At 49.7% G+C, this 19,032-nt stretch overlaps 1 protein-coding gene across 1 annotated transcript in view; it reads left to right on the top strand.

Annotated features, from left to right (window-relative positions):
- Nucleotides 1–70: 70 nt before the first annotated feature.
- Nucleotides 71–19,032, top strand: part of CAPN1 (calpain 1) — a 25,269-nt gene continuing 6,307 nt past the window's right edge. Inside the window, exons 1-12 of the mRNA XM_023738217.1 lie at nt 71–118; nt 654–921; nt 1,081–1,150; nt 1,427–1,545; nt 3,247–3,380; nt 3,495–3,663; nt 4,986–5,069; nt 5,377–5,462; nt 5,973–6,047; nt 6,159–6,319; nt 16,969–17,144; nt 18,373–18,384. Of these exons, the coding sequence (XP_023593985.1) occupies nt 655–921; nt 1,081–1,150; nt 1,427–1,545; nt 3,247–3,380; nt 3,495–3,663; nt 4,986–5,069; nt 5,377–5,462; nt 5,973–6,047; nt 6,159–6,319; nt 16,969–17,144; nt 18,373–18,384 (1,353 nt within the window). The 5' untranslated portion in view covers nt 71–118; nt 654. The remainder of the gene's footprint in view (nt 119–653; nt 922–1,080; nt 1,151–1,426; nt 1,546–3,246; nt 3,381–3,494; nt 3,664–4,985; nt 5,070–5,376; nt 5,463–5,972; nt 6,048–6,158; nt 6,320–16,968; nt 17,145–18,372; nt 18,385–19,032) is intronic.

Genomic DNA, 19,032 nt, shown 5'->3' with positions numbered 1-19,032 from the left:
GGGGGGGCGAGAGAGGAGGGCGGGGAGGAGCGCTTTTCCTGGTTGGGCCCTGCCCTGAGCTGCCATCGCCAAGCCAGCTGCAGGGACCGCAGGGACCCCCCAAACACCCTCTCCCCAGGTAAGGAGCTGAGCGGCCCAGCCGGGATTCCCTGCCCCCGGCCACTGCGCCCTGGGCTGAGGGGCTGCCCCTGCTCGGCCCTTCCTGGGGCCCTCCGAGTGCCTGGGCCACGGGCGGCGGCTGGGGAAGGGTGAGGCTCAGGCGCCGGCGCCAGCCTTTCCTCAGTCCCCAGGGGCTGGGCTGGGGGAGGGCTGCCGGGGAAGGCACTGGGCCCCAGCCTGGCTTAGCGGCCTGGGGAGGGGGACCCAGAGACCCAGACTGCCTGGAGTTCCCAGCCCGCACTCCAGGGAAAAGGGTCCACTGCTTTCCCCAGCAAAATGCTGGGTGCCTGTCGTATGAGGGCGTATCCTACGAGTGTGGCTGCTTTGAGGGGGGTTTACAGAGTCAAAGAGGCCTTCCCTGGGGTTTCCTGTGTTATCACCGGCTTCAGGGAATCCCAGGTTGGGGAGGAAGGGTGGGCAGGGGCAGGAAAGCAGCGCTAGCAGGCAGGAGCCCCGGTTCTAATCCGGTTCTGAGCAGGCTGTTGGTCCCCCAGGATGGCGGAGGAGTTCATCACCGCGGTGTACTGCACCGGGGTGTCAGCCCAGGTGCAGAAGCATCGGGCTAAGGAGCTGGGCCTGGGACGCCATGAGAACGCCATCAAGTACTTGGGCCAGGATTATGAGCAGCTGCGGGTGCAGTGCCTGCAGAGCGGGACCCTCTTCCGAGATGATGCCTTCCCCCCGGTGGCCCACAGCCTGGGCTACAAGGAGCTGGGCCCCAACTCCTCCAAGACCTATGGCATCAAGTGGAAACGGCCCATGGTGAGAAGGGCCACTCTGGGTGGGGCTTGGCTGACCCCAGATCCTGGGTGAGGGATGGGACGGGACTGCAGGTCCCCGGTGGGGAGTGAGGTCTGGGGTGGCTGGGTGCCAGTTTCCGGGAGGGACTGGTCCAAGGACAGGTCTCTGGTTCTCCTGCAGGAGATACTCTCAAACCCCCAGTTCATCGTGGACGGAGCAACGCGCACAGACATCTGCCAGGGAGCGCTGGGTAGGCCCTGGGGTTTCTGGGTCTTTTTCCAATAGTAGTTCCCCATTCCCATTCCTTCCGGCTCTGACCCAACCCCTCCCTCCTGCAAGCCCAGGCAGGTTCTGTCTACCAGCCCTGGGCTGGTTTGCCCAGATTCCTGGGTCTCTTCTGTGAATTCAGAGGAGTTGGGGACACCCCACCAATGAAACTCCAGGTTCTCCTCAGCATGGGCACCCATGTGCACCTCCAGGGACCGATTGGTAGAGCAGATTTGACGTGGCCTCCCTCCCATCCTAGGGGACTGTTGGCTGCTGGCCGCTATCGCCTCCCTCACCCTCAATGACACCCTCCTGCATCGAGTGGTCCCACATGGCCAGAGCTTCCAGAATGGCTATGCAGGCATCTTCCACTTCCAGGTGAGGAGCCCTGCACCCCTGGGGAGGGGACAGTCGCCAGGGGAGGTAAGGAGAGGTAATCAACAGCAGTGTAAAGTCAGGGTGGCCGAGGGCTGCGTGGGCCAGCCTCCCTCTAGAAGGTATTTGACCTCTCGATGCCATCTCGGGTCGGTCATGTGTGAAACGGTTGGGCAGGTATTTCAGCTGGCAGTCTTCCTGTGTAATTATGGGTATCTGGGAGAGAGTGCTGGGAGGATTAGAAAGAGCTGTCTGTTATATTCTGGAGGACAAATCCTTCTCCTTCCCTGGGCTACAGTTTCTCCATCTGAAAAAGGAGTGTTCCTCTGGGGAGAACAGACCAGTGCCATCCCCACCTGCAGCCTCACCCCACCCCACCCCCACATCCCACCCGGAGCACCTTCTGGGAGATGGCAAACTGCAGCCCCTGACAGAGCCCTGCAGAAAAGAAAGATTCTCATTAAGTCCCTTTAAGCCAGCTTTTCCTGACTTCGCGCACAGGCCCATTTTGCTAGCCACACTAAATCTCAATGAGCTGGTATTGGGACAGACACACCGCAGCAACCCTGGGCGAGATCCTCTGACGCTGGTGGCTCCAGCCCTGCCCCCGGGGGGTCCTAGGTGCCCTCTCCTTCCGCCTAGTCCAGCAGCCCCTTATTCCCATTCCATCCTCACCCACCTTGGAGGGGTGGGGCCGGAGGAGGAACCCGGAGGAGGATGAGGCCTGCGGGGACCCACAGTACAGATCCCTTTGGCCTGATCCAGCACCTGCCCCAGCGCGGTCCGCTGGGGCGTAGCCTGGCCGCCGCTTCCCCCTCCTTCCTCCCTCACTCCTCCAATCCGCCGCTGCTCCTAGACATCCTAATGGCCAGTTCAACTTCCCTCCCCCCTTACACCCCCTAGTCCCGCCTCCTCCCCTTCCCCCAGTGTTGGCCCCAGGCCCCTTAGAGAGCATGTGGCAGGTTTCCGGTCCCAGGTGCCCTGGGCTGGGGATCATAGTCCCTTCTCCCACCCTGGCACACCTGCCTCTCTGGGCATGTCTGAAGTAAAGCCCTTGATTGCAGGGCACCAGACGTGCCCATCTTGTGGTTAAAGGATCTGGGTGCTATATGTTCATTTTCCACCCAGTTTATGTTTATATTACCCCCCATGCCCCACACCCAGGTCTAGAGGGGGAAGGGAGCTGTAGGGGCAGGGCCAAAGACTTTCCAATCTTCTTACCTAGGAGATACCTTTACCCTTTGCCTTCTGGTAGATTCCAGCTCATAGCAACCCCATAGGACAAAGTAGGAGTACACCATAGAGTTTCCAAGACTGTAATCTTCATGCGAGTAGATCACCAGGTCTTTTCTCCCCCGGAGTGGCTGGTGGGTTTGAACCTCCAGCCTTTCTGTTAGCAGCCAAGCACTTTAACCACTGTGCCCCCAGAGGTCCTCCCCAGGAAATACCTTGGCCTATTTAAAAAATATCAACAGTGCTGTGTTAAAGGCTTTACCTGCCTGATCTTGTTTAATCTTCCTGTGAGGGAGGCACTTCCCACCCCTTTTACTGATGGGGAAACTGAGGCTCAGGAAGGTTAGCTTGCTCAGGATCATGTATCTAGTAAATGGCAGAGCTGAGGCTCAAGCTGGGGGATCAATGGGCTGTGTGTGATCAACGCCTGGGGCTCCCAAAGCAGGTACTCACTGTGCCCCTTCTCTACAGCTGTGGCAGTTTGGGGAATGGGTGGATGTGGTGGTGGATGACCTGCTGCCCACGAAGGACGGGCAGCTGGTGTTCGTGCACTCTGCCCAAGGCAACGAGTTCTGGAGCGCCCTCCTGGAGAAGGCCTATGCCAAGTGAGTAGGGACTCCAGGGACAGCTCCCACCACCCACCCTGGGGGCAATGGCTCCCAGCCCCCTTAGCATGTAGCTGCTCAGTGCCTGGAGTACTCACCTGGGGCTGCCCACAGGGTGAACGGCAGCTATGAGGCTCTTTCGGGGGGCAGCACCTCGGAGGGCTTTGAGGACTTCACAGGTGGGGTCACCGAATGGTACGAGCTGCGAAAGGCACCCAGCGACCTCTACAGCATCATCATCAAGGCTCTGGAGCGAGGTTCCCTGCTGGGCTGCTCCATTGACGTGAGTGTGCCCAGCCCCGCCCTTGCACTCCGACCTCACACCCTGACCGTGATTGAGTCCCATCATCCAGTGGTTCCCTCTCCTCAGCCCACCCCTGGCCTCATCCTTACCCCAGACAAGTCTCCAGACCCCCATCCTTCATCTCAGCACCATGTCTGGATCCACACTGACACCTACCATCACTTCACGCCCGTCCTCCACCTCCCCACCCAGCCTCATTCCTGCCTCCGCCTCCCCCCTTTCCCAAAACCTCAAATGGCAGTTCTTACCCAGACTTGTTCTCCCACCCTACCGCTCTGTTCTGTTCCCACCCTGTTCCTGACATCTAACTCCGTGCCCATGCACTGCCCAGCCTTGAACTGCATCTCTCTTGTCCCCGGTCTCAGCTCCCAGCTGTTCCCTACCTCACTCCCCGCCTCATTCCCAACCTCATCCCCAGCTTCATTCCCCGCTTCACTCTCTGCCTTATCCTCAACCTCATTCCCTGCCTCACTCCCAACCTCATTCCCTGCCTCACTCTCAACCTCATTCCCTGCCTCACTCCCCGCCTCATTCCCAACCTCATTCCCAACCTCATCCCCAACCTCATTCCCAACCTCATTCCCCGCCTCACTCCCAACCTCATCCCCTGCCTCTCTCCCTGCCTCACACCCTGCCTCATCCCCCACCTCACTCCCTACCTTACACCCTGCCTCACTCCCTGCCTCACTCCCAGCTTCATCCCCAACCTCACTCCCTGCCTCACTCCCAACTTCATCCTCTACCTCACTCCCTACCTCACACCGTGCCTCACTCCCTACCTCACTCCCTACCTCACACCTTGCCTCATCCCCACCCTCACTCCCAACCTCATCCCTAGCCTCATCCCCAACCTCACTCCATTCCCACCCTTCACTGCTCTTCAGTTCCCACAGCTCATCTCCAGACCTCCCTCGTCTTTGGCCTCAGACTCCACCCTCAACATCACTGCCACCCTCAACTCCAGCCCTGCCCCACCCCTCTTCCCCATTCCGTGTCCATCCCAGCAGGCCCTCTGTGGCCCTGTGGTTCCGGGGCTGTGCTTGACTGTGTGTGGGCGTACACGTGCTCCACAGATTCTGACCAGTCCTAGGCAGTAGCTGTCAGTGGGGTACCCGGGCTCCCCCTGCAGTGGGGGTGATGGACTAGACTACATCAGGTTCCCTGCCTGCTGCTCCCAACAACTGTTGCCTCTGCAAGGGAAAATGTCCGAGAACCATGAGTATTAGGGGCTCATCTCCTGACTGGGGGCGCTAACCCGGCCCCTGAAGCTGCCGCGACCACAGCACACTGTCTTTCTGTAGATCTCCAGTGTTCTGGACATGGAGGCCGTCACCTTTAAGAAGCTGGTGAAGGGCCATGCCTACTCAGTGACCGGGGCCAAGCAGGTACCGCTTGGGTAGGGTTCCTTCCGGCGCCTCCCTGGTGTCTGACCTGGGCCCTGGGAGGGGCTGGTCCTCCCCTGACCTACAGCACCTGACCTGTCTTCTCTAGATACTCACTTTGCCCTGATTTACTGTCTTTCTTGTCCAGGGCTGCCTCCCTCGTCACACTGTAATTCCTGGAGGGCAGGCTTCCTGTGATGTGGTGCTGGGCGCCCACAGGGCTGGCATAGACGAGGTGGTCTGGGAGGCGTGTCGGGAGAGGGTATTGTGGGGCATGTAGGGCAGGCACTGATGGGTGCTCTGGGACCAGGTAAACTCCCGGGGCCAGATGGTGAACCTGATCCGGATGCGGAACCCCTGGGGCGAGGTGGAGTGGACGGGAGCCTGGAGTGACGGGTGAGGCTGGGGCACTGGGGAGGCTGTTAGGTGCCCGTGGCATTTTTGCCCAGGGCCGTGCCAGCTCGGATGGGCTCAGGATTGAGCAGAGGGGTCCATCTTCATGTTATTGGGTCTAGGGGTGAACAGGGTAGGCATTGTCCTGATAAAGGGCCCCTATCCCCAGACTATGGAGCCCCGGTGCCATAGTGGTTAAGAACTTGGCTGATAATGAAATGGTTGGCAGTTCAAATCCACCAGCCGCTCTTTAGAAACCCTATGGGGCAGTTCTACTCTGTCCTATAGGGTTGCTATGAGTCAGAATCAGCTTGACGGCAATAGGTTTTGGTTTATGCCCAGACTATGGGCATCGACAGGGCATCTGACCCTGCCCTAATAAAGGACCCCCAGAAGTGGGACCTCAGGGCTTGACTTTCAGGAGGCCTCCTGACCTGGGCTGGGGGAAGGCAGGCCACAGAAGCCAGGCCAGGCAGCGCTCAGCAGCCCCTGACAACGCCCTTCTCCATGCAGCTCCTCGGAGTGGAACAATGTGGACCCTTATGAACGGGAGCAGCTCCGGGTCAAGATGGAGGATGGAGAGTTCTGGTGAGCACCCCCCCAGCCTCGCCCTGCTCAGCGCCTTGCCTCTCAACTGTGCCACATCCCTTTGTGCCCTGCCCCGGGGACCATGGCTTACCTGTACACCCCGATCCCCAGGATGTCATTCCAAGACTTCAGGCGCGAGTTTACCCGCCTGGAGATCTGCAACCTGACGCCCGACGCGCTTAAGAGCCGTTCCATCCGCAAGTGGAACACCATGCTCTACGAGGGCACCTGGCGGCGGGGGAGCACTGCCGGGGGCTGCCGCAACTACCCAGGTGACATGAGTGCGGCCACCCTGGGGTGGGGCCTGAGCCCAGGTGCTAAAAAGGGAGACGAGGGGAGAGAGGGGATTAAAGCTGAGACCTTGGTCCTCCTACTCTCCCCCTGTCGCTACCCACCTTCCTGCTGATCCGGCTCGTTCGTTAAACCTTCCCTTCTCACCCACTGTCTTCCTCTTCTTCTCCTGTCTCCTTCCCCTGGGCTTCTAGATCCATGTGGATGACTTGGTATACCCCCCGGCCTCTCAATCCCTAAACATCCTCACTCCCGGCAACCTTTTCCTCCCCCTTAGTTCAGCCACCACCCTGTGGACACCCCAGAGCTTGTCTTGCTCAGTAACTAACTGCTCGCCTCTGAATCCAAACATCCCACCCTCTGACCTCCACCTTCAACCCTTCCAACTCCCTTACTCCACAGCCCGCGTTGGCCTCGTCGAAATATCTAATCTGTTGAACTCACTGTTTGGCGCTCTCCTTTATCGCTCGTCTTGTCTTCTTGTCCGGGTTGGAATCCATCATTTTAATCTTGTCCCTGCAAACACTCTCGGTTTCCCTGCTCTTCTCTCTCTGCTCTTCTCACCCGGCGCAGCCGCAGTGCTAGCCAAGCCCAGCTCTCCACCTTCTGTGTGCTGACACTGGAAACGCTGGGCATGGCTGGAGGGAAATCGCACCCTGGGGCGGTGTTTTCCCTGTAAATTCACAGCCACAGACCTCAAAGGAGCACTTTGTGTGGCCCAGCAATTCTACTACCACTCTCTCCTCAAACCTACCTGCTCTATTGCTCTCAGCTGAGGACCTGGCCTTGCACTTCATGGAAAAGAGACCCCTCCCAGCTGGTCTGCACTTGTGCTTGTCTTTCTGCCTCCCCTTCTGTGACAGTGGCAGGACAGTTTCTGCTCACGGGGACTCCTCACCTCTGCTCCCCATTCCATCTTCCTCACCTCGGAAACCCTTTGCTCCTTCATCCATCACCCCTCACCGCTGTATGGCTACTGGATCCTTCCATCAGCGCCTGCACACTGTCAGGACTCTGCTGTCTTTCAAAAGGAAATTCTCTCTTGACCGCACTTCCCCACCCACTTCTCTGCTCCCCTTCAAAGCAGCGTTTCTCAAGAGTTGCTGCGCTCCCTATTTCCTTTGTCACTTCCAGTTTCTGTCACATGCCGGTCCAGCTTCTATCCTCATCATACTGCTGGACCTGGTCTTCTGAAGGTCACCCCAACAGCTTCTGTGTTGCCAGCACCACCCTCACTTCCTTCTCTTCACCCCACATCCACCAACAATTCTCATCACACTCACTGCCCTGTTTCCATGCATTCTTCTCTCTTGCAGGGATCCAATTTTATTTCCTCCCAAATGAATAACCAAGTTTCCCTGTAGTTTATTGAGAAGTCCATCCTTTTCTTGCTAACCTGCAGTGCCAGCTCTGTCATAAATAGGTTGTTGTCGTTGTGAGTTGCTGTTGAATTGGCTTCGATTCATTGTGATGTTACGTATAACAAAAGGAAACATTGCCCAGTCCCTGGGTGTGCTCCATGATTGTCGGGATGCTCAAGTCCATTGTTGGGGCTGTTGTGTAGTGCCTTGCCACCTAGGGGCTCATCTTCCAGCATTATAGCGAATAATATTCTGTTGTGATCCATAGGGTTTTCATTGTCTGATTTTCAGAAGATCACCAGGCCTTTCTTCCTAGTCTGTCTTAGTTTGGAAGCTCCACTGAAACCTATTCACCATGGGTAACCCTGCTGGTAGTTGAAATACTGGTGGCGTAGCTTCTAGCATCACGGGAACAGGCAAGCCACCACAATATGACAAACTGACAGATGGTGGTGGGTCATAAGTATGCTTCCCATATACCTGAGGGTCCATTTCTGGGATCGCCGTTCTGTCCCTTGGTCTCATTATCTGTCCCTCCGCCCATAGCACGTTGGCTTGATTGCTGTAGATTGTAAGAAGTCCTGTGATTGGAAAGGGTGAATTCCTTCTTCAAGAGTCTCTTGGCTATTCTTGGCCCTTTGTTTTTCCCCATGAATTTTAGCATCAACTTGTCAAGTTCTACAAAAAACCATTTTGAGATTTTTGTTTGGAATTGCATTGAATCTGTAGATCGATTTGTGGAGAATTGACATCTTTACAACTTTGAGTCTTCTTATCTAAGAATATGGTATATCTTCCCATTTATTTTGGTCTTCTTTAATGTCTTTTTGAGATTGAGTCCTAGGTACTTTATCATTTTGTTGCTGTTATAAATGGCATCTCTCTTACAATTACATCTCCCAGGTAATGCAGTGAAAGCTTTGAGAGCCAGAACTTGATGGGACTGCCTTGTTTTTCCCGGTCTTGCAAGTTTTCCACCTTTGACAGGGTGCGGTCTTACCACTTTTCTATCGCTGTCTGTTAGTGGAGAATATTTGAGTTTTCCTTCTCTGCCAGGTTTCGGCCTTACACGGAGTCCAGCCTTTACTTGTTTTACTCTAATTGCTGATACAATAACATGTTACTGACTTTTAAAATTTATTTTGTATCTAGCAAAGTTGCTAAACTGTAATTAATTTTACTGATTTATCTGTAGAGTCTGTTTGGTTTCCTTCACTGACAATATAGCATCTGCAAGTGATGACACATTTGTTTCTTTTTCAATTCTTACAACTTTTATTCCTCTTTTTTATTTAATATGCTGGCTAGGACTGTAGATTGTTGGACAGGAGTGGATATAGAGGGTATCCTGGTCTTGCTCCTCTTTAAAGGGAAAGTTTTCAACATTTCATCGCTGAATGTTTACCGTACGTTCCGTTACTAAAACTCTTCATACTGTAGGTTTTTTTTTTAGAGACTCCTTTTATCAGATTAATGAAGTTAAATATTACAAACTTTTAATTTCTATATTGTTTTGATAATATGCTTCCATACCTTTTTATCTGTTGAAATGGTGAGTTACATTGATTAATATTAAACCAACATTACATTCTTGAGATAAAATCAACATGGTTATGACATCACTTTTTTATACGATAGTTTTACATCTACGTTCATGAGTGAGATTTGCCTGTAATTTTCCTCTTTCATACTGATGTTGTCTAGTTTTGCCATGTTTGTCATGTAAAGTGAATTAGAAAGTATCCTCTCTTTTTCTGTTTTCCAAAAGAGTTTATGTAAGATGGGAATGATTTGTTGCTTGACCGTTTGGTAGAACTCATCTGTCAGGCCCACTCTTTTCTCTGTGTGAAGATTAACTTTTTTTTTTCTCTTAATTTTATTTTTGGTGAAAACGTACATAGCAAAACCCATGCCCAGTCCACAGTTTCTAGGCATGATGATCAGTGATATTGGTTACATTCTTCACATTGTGCAAACATTCTTGTTATTTCTGTTCTAGTTGTTTCACTTCCGTTTACTTGTAATCTCCCTGCCCCTAACCTTCTCATCTGTGCTTTAAAATAGCTGTTGACCCTTTAGTCTTATATAGAGATATATATATATATTTTTAAGTAATGCAGTACTCAAGGGTGACAATCTTTACTTTTTGGGGTAAACTGTTACTTAGTTTAAAGGTAACTTCAGCGGGTAGTTTCAATTCAAGGTTTGACAAGCAACTCAGGGCCATAGTCTCAGGGACTCCACCAGACTCAATAGGTCTGGTAAGTCTGGATTCTTTAAGAATTTGAAGTTCTATTCCACATTTTTCTCCCTTTTTATCAGAATTTCTCTATTATGTCCCTGATCAGAAAGTTCAGTAGTGGTAGCCGGGCACCATCTGGTTCTTCTGGTCTCAAGACTGAGGAGACGGTGGTTCATGTAGACAGTGCTGTAGTCCAGTTTCTTCTCAGATTCTTGGGTTTCCTTCTTTCTCTTTTATTGCAGGTGAATAAAGACCAATAGTTGTATCTTACATGGCTGCTCGTAAGCTTTTAGATCCCAGACGCTACTCACCATACTGGGAGGTAGAACATAAATCTTAAGAACTATATTGTGCCAATTGACTGGATTGTCCCACAAGACCATGGCCCTAAGCTCCCAAATCAAAAGAACTAATCCCATGAGGTGATTGGTTATGTCTAATTAGTATCAGCATCTGTAGCCCTCCCCACCCTTTTTTGCTGGTTGTTATTGCAAAACCATACACTACTTAGCATTTGCCCATTTATCCCTTTTATCGGTGTACAGTTTATTGACATCAGTTACACTGGTCATGCTGTGCAAACTTCACTCATAGTTGGGGCCCCTTTTCCATTTCTATAAACAAAAAATTACTACTACCTAAGGAGTACTTCTCCCTCTTACACCCCTACCCCCAACCCCTGGTAACCACTAATGAACATTAGTTTCCATACATTTACCTATTCATTTCATAAAAGTGAGAACATCCAATATTTGTTTTTTTTGTGATTGGCCTATTTTGCTCAACATAATGTCCTCCAGGTTCATCTATGTTGTAAGATGTTTCGGGAATTCATTTTTCTTTCCCGCTAAATACTATTCCACTGTATGTATGTACCACATTTTACTTATTCATTTATCCATTGATAGGTACTTAGGTTGTTCCCGTCTTTTTGTGATTGTGTATACTGCTGTGATGAACGTAGGTGTACATACGCCTATTTGTGTAGATCCCTAGGGTATATAGCTAGGAGTGGAAGTCCTGGGTCATTTGGCGGCTCTACCTCTCATTTTTTGAGGAAGCACCAGACTGTTTTCCACAACAGCTGTACCATTTTGCATTCCCACTAGCAATGGATGAGGGTTCCAATTTCTCCACATCCCCTCTAACACTTGTTTTTCTTTCTTAATCTTAGCCATCCTGATGTGAGTGAAGTGGTATCTTGTTGTGGTTTTGATTTACATTTCTATGATGGCTAATGCCGTTGAACATCTGTGTCTGTTGGCCATTTGAATATCCTCTTCTGTGTAGCATCCGTTCACGACCTTTGCCCAGTTTTTGCTTGAGTTATTTGTCATGTCATTGGTAAGCTGTAGAAGTTCTCTATATATTTTAGATATTAGACTCTTATTGGTTATATTGTTCCCAAAGATGTTTTCCCAGTCTGTAGGTTGTCTTTTTACTGTTTTGATAGTCTTTTGATAGACATGAGTAACTTTTAGGAGGTCCCAGTTATCTATTTTGTTTTCTGTGGCACGCGCATTCATTGTTGTGTTGTGCAGATTAGTTTTTTTTTGTTTTTTTTAATAATATTGTGTTTTTGGTGAAAGTTCACATAGTAAATTAGGTTCGCATTAGACAATTTCTATACAGATTGTTCAGTGACGTTAGTGACATTTTTCACAGCGTGTCAGCCTCCGCATTTAACGTCTCCTTAATGTTTAACGTTTGGTTGTTCGTTTTCAGTACTCTGATTTCCCTGCCTCCTTACTGTCTCATCTTTGCTTTAGAGTAAGTGTTGACCTTTTGGTCCCATATAGATGCTTTTTAGTAGAGCACCGTACTTGTGGGTAACAGCCTTTATTTTGTGTGCCACTCTTATTTCACCAAAAGGTGATCTCGGGATAGTTTTGGTTCAAGGTTTAAAGAGTATCTCAGGGCAATAGTCTCAGGCCGTCCTCTGGTCTCAAGTGGTCCAGTAAGTCTGGGCTTCTTAAGAATTCGAGTTCTGTTCTGCATTTTTCTCCTCTTTTATCAGGGTCCATCTGTTGTGGCCCTGGTCTGTAGTGGTAGCCAGGCGCCATCTAGTTCTTCCGGTCTCAGGATAGATGAAGCCATGGCTCGTGTAGGCTATGAGCCCTGTGTACTAGTTTCTTTTCTGAGACTTTGATTTCCTTCTTACTCTTTTGCTCCTGATGAGTAGAGACCAATAGTTATATCTTAGATGGCTGCTCACAAGCTTTTAAGACCCCAGATGCTGCTCAGCTCATTAGGATGCAGAACATGAACTTTGTGAGCTGTATTATGCCAGTTGACTGAGTTGTCCCATGAGACTAAAGGCCTAAGCGTGAAGATTAACGTTTGATGTTAAATACCTTTAATAGCTGTAGGACTATTCAGATTTTCTATTTCTTCTGGAACCTATTGTGATAAGTTGTATATTCTAGGAATTTATCCATTTCATCTCTTTTCAAAGTTATTAGTGTAAAGTTATCCTTAATTGCTTTCATAGCTCATCTGTAATAATGTCCCCCTTTTTATTCATGTTGCTTATTTGTGCCATCTCTTTCTTGTTTTCATTAATCCTGTGAGATGTTTGTCAGTATTGTTAGTCTTCAGAAAGAAATGGCTTTTGACTTCGTTGATCCTTTGTATAGTATTTTTGTTTTCTATATCATTAATCTTTCCTATTCATTAACATTCCTTCTAATTTAAAAAAATTTCTTTTTAGACCTTATTTTGTAACTTCTTAAGTTAGATGCTTAGTTTATTCATTTGGATTTTTTTTTTAATGAAAGTACCTAAGGCTGTACATTTCCCCATAAGCGAATCTGTAATTGCATTAAACAAATTTGATATGTAGTGGTATTTTTAAATTGAGATGTAATTCACATACCGTGAAATTCATGCTCTTCAGGTGTACAGTTCCCTGGTTTTTAGTATATCTTCACAAGGTTGTGCAGCTGTCACCACTGTCTAACTCCAGAACAATTCCATCACCCCAAAAAGAAACCTTGTACCCATTAGCGGTCACTCCTCATTGCCTACTGACCCAGTCCCCGGTAACCACTAATCTGCTTTCTGTCTCTATGGATTTGCCTGTTCTGGACATTTTGTATAAATGGAATCATACAATACGTGGCTGTTTGTGACTGACTTCTTTCACTTAGTAAAATGTTTTCAAGGTTCATCCATGTTGTAGCATATATCAGTACTTCATTTTATGGCTGAAGAGTATCCCATTGTATCTGTTCATCTGTTGATGGACATTTGAGATGTTTCCACTTTTTGACTATTATGAATAATGCTGCTATGAACATTCATGTACAAGTTTTTGTGTAAACATATGTGTCTTAGTCATCTAGTGCTGCTATAACAGAAGTACTACAAGTAAATGGCTTTAACAAAGAGAAATTTATTTCTTCACAGTAAAGTAGGCTAAAAGTCCAAATTCAGGGGATCAGCTCCAGCGGAAGGCTTTCTCTCTCTGTTGGCCTTGTCATCAATGTTCCCTCGGGCTAGGAGCTTCTCCATGCAGGGACCCTGGGTCCAAGGGATGTGCTCTGCTCCCAGCACTGCTTTCTTGGTGGTATAAGGTCCCCTCTCTGCCTCTTCCCTTTCCTGTTTATCTCTTGAGAGGTAAAAGGTGGTGCAGGTCACACCCCAGGGAAACTCCCTTTACATTGGATCAGGGATATGACCTGGGTAAGGGCATTACAATCCCACCCTAATCCTCTTTAACGTAAAATACAATCACAAAATGGAAGACAACCACACAATATACTGGGAATCATGGCCTAACCAAGTTGACACGTATTTTGGGAGGACACAATTTAATCCGTGACAATATGTTTTCAGTTCTCTTGGGTATGTAACTAGGAGTAGAATTGCTGGGTCACATGGTAACTCTGTTTAACTTTTTGAGACTGTTTTCCAAGCAGCTGTACCATTTTACATTTCCACCAGCAATGTATGAGGGTTCCAATTTTCTCTTTTTTTCTTGTTCAGTTCAGCTAAAGGTTTGTCGAATTTTGTTTTTAATCTTTACAAAGAACCAACTTTTGGTTTTATTGATTTTTTTCCTACTCTCCGTTAGCAACTCTATTTAATTTATTGGTGTTCTAATCTTTATTACTTCCTTCCTTCTGCTTGTTTTGGGTTTGCTGTTTTTCTGGTTTCTTAAGGTGGAAGGTTAGGTTACTGATTTGAGATCTTTTTTAGTATAGGTCCATAATGTTTTAATTCCCATTCCATGTGGCTTCTCATTGCCATTATCATTTCTGTTTTTGATAAACTAGTTGTTAGGGGAGGAGCCGTGGTGGCACAGTGGTTAAGTGCTCTGCTGCAAACTGAAAGGTCAGTGGTTCGAACCCACTAGCCACTCTGCGGGAGAAAGATGTGGCAGTCTGCTTCGGTAAAGATTTACAGCCTCGGAAACTCTACGGGGACAGCTTTACTCTGTCCTATAGGGTTGCTGAATCAGAATCTACTTAACGGCAACGGGTTAGTTGATTAGGGAAGTGTGTTTGTAAATTTCTAAACATGGTTTTTTACTAGTTGTTTATTATTACTACCAATTTCTAACTTAATTTCATTGTTCACGGTGGTCAGAAAATGTCACTTCTATGAGATCATAGCTGGGAAATGAGTAGAAGCTGTTCTGTGGCCCAGCATGTGGTGAGTTTTCATGAACTCAGTGTTCCTGTCAAGGCTGGCTGACGCGTATGGTGTGTACGATATGCCAAGCACTCCTAAATATTTTAAACATGGTAACTTGCTTAACTCTCATACCGACCCTCCAAGGTTGGTACTGTTGTCGTGCCTATTTTACAGATAAGGAAACTAAGGCACAGAGAGATTAAGTGATTTGCCCAAAGTCACCAAACTATTAAGGACAGAGCTGGGATTTGAACCCAGGCAGTGTGGCCCTACAGTCTGTACTCTTGACCAGCACACAATCCTTTAATTATCGGAGGGGAATGTTCTATAACTGTTCGTTATATCACAATTGCTAACTATTTTGCCCGCTTAATCTATCAGCTAGTGGGTGGGGGATGATACAATCTCACACCGTCATGGTGGCTTTGCCAGTTTCTCCCTGTATTTCTCCCTGTATTTCTACCAGTTCTTTTTCTTTCTCTGTTTTGAGCTATGATATTAGGTGTCTCAAGTTTGGAAGTGTTATATCTTCCTAGTGAACTCAACCTTTTTTTTTTTCATTTCAGTGACCGTCCTCATCTCTAATAATACTTTTTACTTTCAAGTCTATTATGTTGGCCAGTGTTGACATAGCCGTTCCTCTTTCTGGATTAGTGTTTTCGTGGTATGTCTTTTTCTAATCTTCCGTGGCCAATCTTTCTGCAGCCAGATGTTGTAGTCGTTATCCCTTGTAGCCAGCATATAGCTGGGTTTTTAAAACTTCAGTCTGAAAAATTTTGTGTTTTAATGGAGAGTTTAGTCCATTTGCACTCATAGTGATTACGGACTCCTGGCAACCCTAAAGGACAGAGTAGAACTGTCCCATGGGGTTTCCTAGGCTATAATCTTTACGGAAGCAGACTGCCACATCTTTCTTCCGTGGAGCGGCTAGTGGGTTCAAACCACTGACCTTTCAGTTAGCAGCTGAGCACTTAACCACTGTGCCACCAGGGCTTCTTATGGCTGAATAAAACCACAATTTGTTTATCCATTCATTCGTGGGAGTTCTGAGTTCTGGGATGAAGTTAATTTTCTCCAGGGAGAATCTGCATGTGTTTCTGCCAGTCACCTGGGGATGCTACCAACCCAGGACTCTTAATAAATTATCTGCTTAAGGTTTCCTTGACTTCACAGGCATCATGAATTAAGACTGCAAACCCACGTGGTTATACATTCTCAGGGAGAGCGGGTTGTTCCCTTTCCTCCCGTGGAATTTGTCTCTTTCACAGGTACGCTGCTGGTGTTCCCTGTGGGAGTCCCAGCTTTATTGCCAGAATCTTCTATTGGGTTCTCCACCTTGGGCTGGCCACCCTGCCCAGTCTCAGGGTCTCCAGGGGCTGACAGAAGTCCTTGGCATTATTTCCTTGCTGGGCTTCAAGTTTCCATTTTGCTTTGTTGGGTGAGGATGCGGGGCTTAGTAATGCAGTTAATGTGCTTTGCATACTTTATCCGGCATTTGGTTGTTTTGGTCCAGAAGGTTGTTCAGGCAGCTAAAGAAATCAGTAAACCGCCAGAAATGGAAGTCCCCCATCAGCTCTCGCCGCTCTGCTTTCTCTCTTGCCCTCTTCTAAGCCATTCTCCAGGAGCCCTGGTGGTGCAGTGATTAAGTGCTCAGCTGCCAACCGTAAGGTCGGTAGTTCAAACCCACCAACTGCTCTGTTGGAGAAAAGACCTGGTGATCTGCTCCCATGAAGATTACAACCTCGGAAACCCCATGGGGCAGTTGTACTCTGTCCTATAGTGTCGCTGTGAGTCGGAATCGACTCAAGGCACACAATACCACCAAGTCATTCTCCACATAGCAGCCAGTCACCTTTTAAGATGTGAATCCAGTTACCTCCCTCCCAGGTATGAGCCTGTTGGCAGTCCTTTTGCTCTTGGACTCAGTCCACACCCCTCTCCCCCACAACTGCAAGCCCTTGCCCACCTCTCACTTTCCTTGGGCTCCCCTTACACGCTGTACTTTGGGCCTCATTGGATACTCACTCCTCCCAGGATGTGCACTTTCCACCCCTGCTGTGGGTTCCTTTTACCTGGCTGGCTTCTCTTGTTTTCCCAGGGCTGCCCCTTCAGCTCTCAGCTAAATGTCCCCTCCCCAGAGAAGCCCTCCCTGACCAGCTCTAGCTTGCTCATTCTTTATGGTCATTCTGCTCATGAAGTTAATTGACTTGCTCGGACTTCCTCTCCGTTCTGAAATGCAAGCCCATCAGAGCAGGTCTGAGTCTGTCCCCGCTGCTCCTGGCACCCAGTGGGCACGCCATAATATTTATTGACTGAGTGGACCCACGGGAGTGGGAGGGTTGGGACTGCTCTGCCCCATTTATGATCCCTACCTCTCTACTTCCTGCAGCTACCTTCTGGATAAACCCCCAGTTCAAGATCCGATTGGAGGAGGTGGATGATGCAGAAGATTACGGGGATCGTGAATCAGGCTGCAGCTTTGTGCTCGCTCTCATGCAGAAACACCGCCGCAGAGAGCGCCGCTTGGGCCGCGACATGGAGACAATTGGCTTCGCGGTATATGAGGTGAGCCCCAGGAACCCCACAGAACTCCTGAGAAAACCCAGCCTCCTGGCTTCCTGCCCCACTGCAGCCAAGCTTCCACCAGGGGGCGCCAAAGGACATTGCTGCTGCCACTGCCCCTCTGGGGTATACTGGGCTGTATCACACCTGCCGGGCAGGTGGCCCTGGATGGCACCTGCTCAGACCCCCTGCCAGGCCTGGGCAGGCAAGGGGATAAAATTCACCTCATGAGGCAGGTGGACAGAGGGGAAGGTGTTTGGCTTAGAGAAGGAAGATTCTGAGATTCCCCCCATCCAAGGAGGCTGGAAGGCTGCCTTTCAGAAGAGGGAACTAGCTGAGCCAGCCCTGGGGACAGCTTCTGGGTGCCCAGCTTTGGCTCAGGTTCAGAAAGAAGGGGGCAGGGGGGCGCCCTGGAGGAGTGGTGAGTTCCCTGTCTTGGAAGCATGTTAGCAAAGACCAGCTGTGGATATGTATGAGAGGGAGGGCCTTCTGCCCCGGGAGAGGTTGGACTGGTAGTTCTGTGACGATGACTTGTCCCTGATACAGCTGCTTCACCCGCTGTCTGTTCAAGACAGGGGCAGAAACTTCCGGAGCTCCCTGGCCAGGGCAACGGAAGGCCACAGCCTTGGCCCATACCCCAAGCCCCTGGCAGCAGACTGGTGTGGATCTTTGGTGATGCAGGGCCTTAAGACATTGCAGTTGGGCTCCTCAGGGGCTGCTCTTGGGATTCTAATTAAGAGGTCAGGCTCGGGGCATTCCAGAAATGAAGTGGATGCTCAGGCCTGTCTGGGCCCTCTTGCCTAGGGTCCTGGGCTCCCCCTCTGGCCTGAGGACAGGTCTGGGTCAGCACTGACACCAGCCCAGGACTCCGCCTCCTGGTCCTCCTCATCCACAGTTGTTCTCAGAACTCAGGGCCCCTGCTCAGCGTTTCAGCCTTTCGGCCTGTACCCTCTTTCCCTGGGACCAGCAAAAAAAACAAAAAAAAACCACCAAACCAGTTACCACTGACTCTGACTCATGGTGACTTCACGTGTGCCAGAGTAGAGCTGTGCTCCATAGGGTTTTCAGTGGCTGATTTCTTTTAAAGTAGATTGCCAGGTCTTTCTTCTGATGTGCCACTGGGTGGACTTGAACCTCCACCCTTTTGGTTAGAAGCAGAGCACCTTAACCGTTTGCACCACCCAGGGACTCCAGGACCAGCAAACATCTAATCTCCCCATCTCTCTTGCAGGTCCCTCCGCAGGTAGGTGTGGTACCTGACTCACCTGGATTTACACGCCCCCGAGCACACACAGCCTGATGGGACCACACTGTCTCGGCCCAGAGGAAAGCAGGAGGGTGGCAAACCCACACGTAGGGCCGCCCCGTGGTGGGCGTGTAGGAGTGAAGACGTCACCTGTATTTTACTGCTCGCAAAGTGCTTCCCCTCCTGACCATTCAGTGGGCAGAGCAGACATTGCTCTCCTGCGGGCCAGAGCAGGTAATACATGAGGGAGCTGGATCTGAACACTGGTCCTCAGAGCCCCACCCCGACAGTAAGTGCTGACTCAGAGGCAGTCAGAGGTAGCGGTTAGGAGAGGGCGTTGAACCGGTGAGTGTCCTGCAACCTTGAGCAAGTTGCTTCAGCGCTCTGAGCCTTCTGTTCGTGTCTATAAAACGAGGTAACAGCACCACCTCACAGATTGTCGTGAGCGATAAGTGAGGTGGTGGTGCTTGTTAACTGCCATCAAGTCAGCTCTGACTCAGGGTGACCTCATGTATTACTTGGTCCTGCGCCATCTTCATCATCGCTGGTATTTTTTTTTATTTTATTGTACTTCAGGTGAAGGCTTACAGAACAAATAGTTTCTCATGAAACTGTAGTACACATGTTGTTTTATGACATTGGTTA

Source organism: Trichechus manatus, unplaced genomic scaffold (assembly GCF_000243295.1).
Source record: "Trichechus manatus latirostris isolate Lorelei unplaced genomic scaffold, TriManLat1.0 scaffold00113, whole genome shotgun sequence".
NCBI lineage: Eukaryota > Metazoa > Chordata > Mammalia > Sirenia > Trichechidae > Trichechus > Trichechus manatus.
Note: the sequence above shows the minus strand (reverse complement) of the source record. Positions and strands in the feature narration are given on the sequence as shown.